This window comes from Gossypium raimondii, chromosome 12 (genome assembly GCF_025698545.1).
Source record: "Gossypium raimondii isolate GPD5lz chromosome 12, ASM2569854v1, whole genome shotgun sequence".
Lineage (NCBI taxonomy): Eukaryota > Viridiplantae > Streptophyta > Magnoliopsida > Malvales > Malvaceae > Gossypium > Gossypium raimondii.
In genome coordinates this window covers 43,627,677-43,635,083 of record NC_068576.1, presented here as the reverse complement: position 1 = coordinate 43,635,083, position 7,407 = coordinate 43,627,677, and the positions used below count along the sequence as shown (strand labels likewise).

The window sequence follows — 7,407 nt, the reverse complement described above, 5'->3', positions numbered from 1 at the left end:
AGACAATATGTATGATTTTGATTGATTTCAAATATGAATGCTAGATGAAATGAAATGTCTGAAGATTAATTTGTAAACTCTCGTAATTCTCTATAACCCTGTTCCAGCGATGGATTCAGGTTAGGGGTGTACGGGCCCAATTTTCCCCGGGCCCTAAGCACAAAACACAAATAATAAACAAAAGGCCCAATTACAGACCCACAAGACACAACCCAAAAAAAACACAACAGAGGCCCAATACCAAGCCTGAAAACAAAAAGTCAACATAGCGTTTTAGAAACTGAAACCCTAAGCGCCGCACCTCACTTCAGACCCTTGGTCTTCAAGCTGCCGCAGCCTACCACCGCCGGATGTCCCATCAGTCACCTACAAAGAAGAAAACGAGCAAAGAGAAGGACGACAATAGCAGTAGAAACGCAGTCGGCTATAAAAGCCAAAGAAAAATGTAACCCATCTCTGGGGGGATTTTTTTTTGTAAAAAAGGAAAAAACATTAAGAGAAAGAAATGCAAAGCAGAAAACAAATAAAAGGTTTTAGTAATAAAAAATAAAAAATAAATAAAAGAGGGAGAGTGGACTCACCGGATACCTCGTCTTAGGCCATCGGAGGATTCCCTTCTGTCGTCGGAACCGAATCCAAGGAGCGCCGGAAGCCTCCTCCTTTTGTTTTTTTGGGGTTGAGAGGACTTGACCTTCAAGGATCCCGCGAAGCACAGGCTAAGAGAGCCCTTTTTCTCATCACCGATCACCGCCCAAGGTAGAGGTAAGGCGGCACAAGGGCTGAGCCCTAAACCGGACCCGAAGAGGCTCGGGAGTATGAAAGCTCCTAAAACTTTTTTTTGAGAGTGCTGGAGAATGACAAATCAAAAAAAGGGTGGCTTTTATAGATGTATCAAAAACGGTGTCATTTTAGGGTTGGTGCTAATAGCCCAAAACGGCATCGTTTAACCATTTAACCCACGCCCTGGCCCGACCCGATGAAGGTCCGCGTGCTTTCAGACCTGAGGGGTTATTTTCCTGCCTGATCCTCCCGCTTTGGCGCCGTTGCGCAATCTAGTCCTTTTTTTTTTATTTTGGCCCTGGAATTTCTTTTAGATTTCATTTGGGTCCCGCATGAAGTGCTGCGTTTTGGAGGGCGGGGATAATTTCCTCTTTAGTCCCTCCTTGTTATTCGCGCACTCAATTCGGTCCTTCTCTGTTAATTTATTTACAGATTTACCCTCGAATTTCGTTTTAAAATTCAATTTAGCTTTTTTTTATATTTTGGCTATTTTATTATTAAAATTAATAAATTTGATATTATTACTGTTATTATTAATTATTATTGCTGTTATTTGTTCATTTATACCTTTAAAATTTCAAACTTTATCATATATATATATATGTACATGCTTATATTTTATAGTTTTATGTTTTATAATTTATATCTATATCTATATATATATATATATATATATATATATTTTATTTTCATAAATATATATACACATACTCACATTTTATAATTTTATACACGCATATATTTTTGTAACCTATTTATATTTGTATGTGTATTTACATATTTTTTTTATATTTCAATACATATCTATATATATCTAAATACCCATTTTATTTTCATAAACACGTACATATATATACATATTTATATATCTTTTATATTTTCATAGTTTTATTCATTTTCTTTATTCATTTATTAATTTACATTGTCATCATTATTTTGAGAGAATGTTTAAATTTTATTTGTTTATTTACTTGTTATTTTATATGTAACCGATTTGTCCTTTTTCTCTTTATTGTGGTTGCTCGTATTATCAATGTTCACATCATCGTATTCATTATTGTCATTTTTAACATTACATCAATTTTTCTTCTTCAAATTCATAAAAAAGAAATTTAAAATATATATAAGTAATACTCGTATTTGGGATCTTCTAGGAAATTTAAAATATATATATAAGTAATACTTTGTTGAATCTAAATAATCGAGACTACTTCTTTTTAAAAAAAAAGACATAAATAAAAGGCTCATTATCGGGAATTCAATATGTTGTGTCCTAACGCATTGGATATGGCATATTGTTTTCTCGAGATGAGGATTTTTTCTAAAAAATAATAAAGGCAATATTTTGCGTTTGGAAATTCGAGAAAACGTGCCCTAATGCGCTGGGTTTCGATTTTTTGTTTAGCCAAATAGCCAAATACCCTCTTAAAGTTTCAAAGTATGGGTTTTGGAAACCATAAGGTGATCTTGGTTTCGAGAGTTTAAAGTATCGTATCCTAATGTGCGGGATGTGATATTTCTTTCGGAACAAGAGAATCTTAAATTTCAACCCATATTGTTCGAAAGTTTTTAGGATCTTATTTTTAAAATTCTTCAAATTTTTTAATTTTTGACACTAAGACTTTAATTAATCAACTAGGTACCAATTTTGGGCGTTATGAGGGTGATAATCCTTCCTCGTACGTAACCGACTCCCAAACTTGTTTTTCTGAATTTCGTGGACCAAAATCGTTGTTTTATCAAAATCAAATCGTTTATTAAAAATAACCATTTTTCAAGGTGATCTGATCACACCTCATCAAAAAGGAATTGGTGGCGGCTTCCACATTCGTTTTCATTTTTCAAAACCCAAGTCGACTCTGTTTTGTCAAAAAAAAATGGTGTCAACAGCTTGGCGACTCCACTGGGGACTTAAAAAGAGAGTCAAGCCATGTGTTGATTACTTTTCATCTTTTTGTCGAAAATCGAGAATTTAATTTAAATACGATCCTTTCATTGCATTTCATTCGTCTTTATTACGATCTTCATCATGATGGTTTTATAATTGTTGTGTTGGTTTAAGTTTTGATATATTTCTGCACATTGCATTCCATGACCGTAGGTTGCACCTTTTAAGTGGGAGTGGGAAACTAGTCCTTCGTGAGCTTTTCACCTCCGTGTAGGATAGTAGATCGCTATCGGGATACATCCGTACCTACGTCTTTGTGAGATTTTCATCTCCGTGCAGCCATAGGGAAATGTATCCCCCTGAACTAAACTCGGTCCATATGAGCCTATAATGGGTGAGGATCGAGGAATCTGCTGGTTCAGGTACCGTTTTCCTAGAAGCCGAACCACATATAGTAAAACTTAGGAACTCGGTCCCTAGGTTGAACTACGTCGAACCCTAGTGGTTACCCGATTAGGTGTTTTATTATTTCTGGTTTGTATTGAATCTTATTGTTATACATGATACTGACTTGTTGAGTTTTGTTTTGGTTGCATGACATTTTGACTACATCGCATTTCATTATAAAAGGTCATTGACTCACATTCGGTTACTATAAGGAAAGCTTGTCATGGAAAACAAATTTCTTGATGAAGTAGAAAATAATGCGGTTGTCCGGGTGTGGTCAGAAAAAACGCAACTTGAAAAAGGTGACAGCTTGTCAGAAGGATACACGTCAGAATTATGGGACTTTACTTATATCAGCGTAACACAGAATAATCTCTAAGAGTTGAAAGAAATATGGGCCCAGTGGGATGATGAAACCAAGCAGTTATTTTACTATAATTATGGGGATTTGACCTTATTGTTGGATATTAAGGTGGACGAGCATTTTTTTTGAGCTTTGGCCCAGTTTTGGAATTTCGCTTATAGCTACTTCACTTTTGGGGCGATAAACTTGGTGCCTACTATAGAAGAACATACGGCTCTGCTACGCTGTCCAAAGATTCAAGTAGATAACGTCTATTCTAAAGCCGTCAACATCCCAAATCTTGTAAAGAAGTTAATGAACATCTTAGCAATGAGTGAACAACTGGTTTCAGCCCGGGTCAAACAGAAGGGAGATAGCAAATGTATCCCCTGGAGGAGTCTGCGTGATCTAATTTTAGCATATCCTGATATTAAGAAGAAGGTCGATGTTTTTTCTTTGAGCATTTATGGGCTGATGATTTTTCCTAGAGCACTGGGATACGTTGATAAAGCGGTTACGGATTTGTTTGATCGACTGGACAAGGGAGTCACACTTGTCCCAGCAATTTTAGCCGGGACATTTAGATCTTTGAGTGCGTACCGAAGCACGGGTGAGGGAAAATTTATTGGATGTGCATAGTTGTTACTATTTTGGTTCCATAGTCATTTCTGGAAAGTGGATAAAGTTTTCTATCGGATATTTTTTGAAAACTATTCCCCATTAAGAGAACTAGCAGCGACATCGAGACGTGACAACATTACCATGGAAAAATGGATGGCAATTCTTCAAAATCTCAAGGACGAAGATGTTGAATGGAAAGCCCCATGATTGGTGCCCGATGAGATCTTGTATCGATGTGGGGACTTCGACTGGGTCCCTTTACTCGGGATATGGGGAGCCGTTGGCTATGCGCCGTTGTTGGTACTAAAACAGTATAGGTCGAGGCAGTTCGTACCTGCAACCCAAGGGCTGGCCCAGAGTGAGTTTTCATTTCAAGATGATGGTTACAAGAAAAAGATTCGAGAAGTGACCAATGCTTGGAAACAAATCCACCGAATGAAGAGACTTACCGTTGAACTGATGGTGACCTTCAAATATAACGAGTGGTGGAGTAAGAGCGTCAATGACAATATCCCCAGGCCAAGAAAAGAAGATGTTCGATCGATAGAAGAGTATTTGCAAGTGGTCCCATCCGAGATAGAAATCATAAAGCAGGATTTTGAAAAAAGAAATTTGGAGTTGGGAAAGAAAATAAAGCAATTAGAGGAGGAAAAAATGCAACTAGGACTGGATGTCGACCTTCAAAAGTTAGAGACTGACAAATGGAGAAAAGGAAAAAAATAAGGCTGATGAAGACTTGGACAGCTTCAAGATGGATTACAAGAAGTTGCGCAGGTCAATAAGAACGGCTGGTTTGGGAAAGACGTCAGAGCAATGGCGACAGGAAATCCAAGAGGAAAAGATTAAAGTTGATCAATGGGAAAAGAAGTTCCAAGATGCTCGAGCTCGAGAATTTACTTTGGAAAAAAGTCTATTAGAGTGCCAAAATAAAAAGATAGGATTGAAAGCTCGAGTAACGGAGTTAGAAAAGTCGCTTCACCAACACCATAGTCATAATTCTGCGATTGAATTAAAGGCAAGCTTAGGTAAAATCGAAGAATTGCAGGAACAGGTAGGAGAGCTCAAAGACGCGCTACAAAACAGTGAACTCTGAATAGAGCTTCTTGAGAGAAGTAATGAACAATGGCAAGAGCAGTTCCATCGGTCTCAAGATCAGATTAGGGAAAGAGACTATATTATGGGCGAGGCAGTGGCTCAAGTACGCGAAGTAGCCGATCATCTACAAACCCTAGCAGTTCAGGCTGATGTATTAAGTTTGAAGTATGAGTCAGAATCAGACCGAGACCGAGAATTAGCTTGGCTTCTTAGGAAAGTCAAGGCCTTGAGTATAAGGGCAAAGTCGTATATGTAATCTATTTTATGTAAAGAAATTTATTTTCTAGTAAAATTTTTCTAATGAAATTGAATCAGAGTCAATATCTCTTTTTGCATTCATTCATCTGCATTATATTTCATTATATGCATCAAGTATAATAAAAAGACCCTAATAAACTAAATTATGACAGTTATCCTGGAACATCCTTAAGGCACAAGAAAGAAAACAAAAGCAATGGATCAACGGTTAGAAAGATTGGAACAAATGCAGAAAGAAATGTAAGATAAGATGCAAGAACAATTGGATGCGCTGGAATCCCAAAGAACCATGATGAGCCAACTGGCACAATTATTGGCTGATAAAGGAAAGAGCCCTACAATCAATTCGGGAGTTGATCAGGAGGACCCTGTTTATCCTCCAGGATTTACCCCAACGAACACTCAGGTGCAACCAGATATGTGTCAACAAGGAGTGCGTATTCACATTAGACCTCAATGCCAGGTTGGTATCTCGACACCGATAAACTTTTAGATAGGCTCGGGTTCTAACCCAGGAGATAATCCGACCAACCCTGTCGTTCCTGATCTGGACGATGTAGCGGAAGTAGAAAAGGCAAGGGTGGATCTACCGAAGCAACTTGAAGATAGGTGTAGGTGGCTAGAGGAAAAGTTCAAAGTAATAGAAAGTGCTGATTACCGTTGCAAGATCGATGCCAAAGACCTGAATTTGGTACCTGACTTAGTTCTCCCACCTAAGATTAAAATGCCTGAGTTTGAGAAGTATAACGGGACTAGCTGTCCTAAAGCCCATATCATTATGTTCTGTCGGAGGATGACGGGATATATCGACAATGATCAATTGTTAATTTACTGTTTCCAGGACAGTTTGATCGGAGTGGCGGCTAAATGGTACAACCAGCTGGGTCGTGCCCAAATTTGCTCATGGAAGGATTTGGCACAATCCTTCATGAGACAATATAGCCATATAACGGACATGACACCCGATAGGATCACACTACAAAACATGAAGAAGAAACAGAATGAAAAATTCAGGCAGTACACTCAGAGATTGAGAGAAGTGGCAACTCAAATCCAGCCGCCTCTTCTGGAAAAAGAAACCACAATGCTTTTCATCAATACTTCAAAGGCCCCGTTCATCACCCATATGTTGGGAAGCGCCACTAAGAGCTTCTCAGATATAGTGATGACCGGTGAAATGATTAAAAATGCAGTGAGAAATGGTAAAATAGATGCGGGGGAGAACTTTAAGAGATCGGCCTCGCGGAAGAAAGAAGGCAAGGTAAATAATGTGGGTACATACAACAAAGGATATTCAAAGTCAATCACCATTGGCTCGCCAAAGACGGTAACTACCAGTCATCAGGGTCCCCCGAGGCAAGAATCCAATTCGAGGTCAGAAAGACCCCAATTTACACCTATTCCGATAACTTATGGAGAGCTGTATCAAAATCTATTTAATACACATGTGGTAGCCCATTCTTATATAAAACCCATGCAACCCCCATTCCCTAAGTGGTATGATACAAACACTCAATGCAAATATCATGCAGGGATAACGGGGCATTCAATCGAGAATTGTACTGCGTTCAAGAAGGTGGTTGAAAGACTCATCAAAATGGGTATTGTAAAGCTCGACGACCCTTCTGGACCTAACGTAGTAAGGAACCCATTACCTAATCATTCGGACAAAGGGGTCAACGCGGTATTCGAGGATGGAAGTAGGAGAATCAAGGTAGACGTGATAGAGGTGAGAGCCCCAATGAAATATGTTTAGGACCAGATGGTATATAGGGGTCTAATCACACAAGATTTAGACGAAAGGCCTAAAGAGTCAGGAACGCATTGTGAGTTCCATGCCAAGGAAGGTCATAATATTCAGGCATGTGCAGCGTTTAGGACCGTGGTACAAAACCTGATGGATAATAAAGAGATGGAGTTTTATAAAGAGAGTAAAGAATCTGAAACAAGAAAAGTCTGTGCCTTGGAGAAGTGA

At 38.4% G+C, this 7,407-nt stretch overlaps 1 protein-coding gene across 1 annotated transcript; it reads left to right on the top strand.

Moving 5' to 3' along the window:
• Positions 1-5,682: 5,682 nt before the first annotated feature.
• On the top strand, positions 5,683-7,407 carry LOC105762199 (uncharacterized). Its single transcript, XM_012580095.1, has 3 exons — positions 5,683-5,838; positions 5,926-7,161; positions 7,294-7,407. The coding sequence occupies exons 1-3, from the start codon at positions 5,683-5,685 to the stop codon at positions 7,405-7,407; spliced, it is 1,506 nt and encodes a 501-aa protein (XP_012435549.1).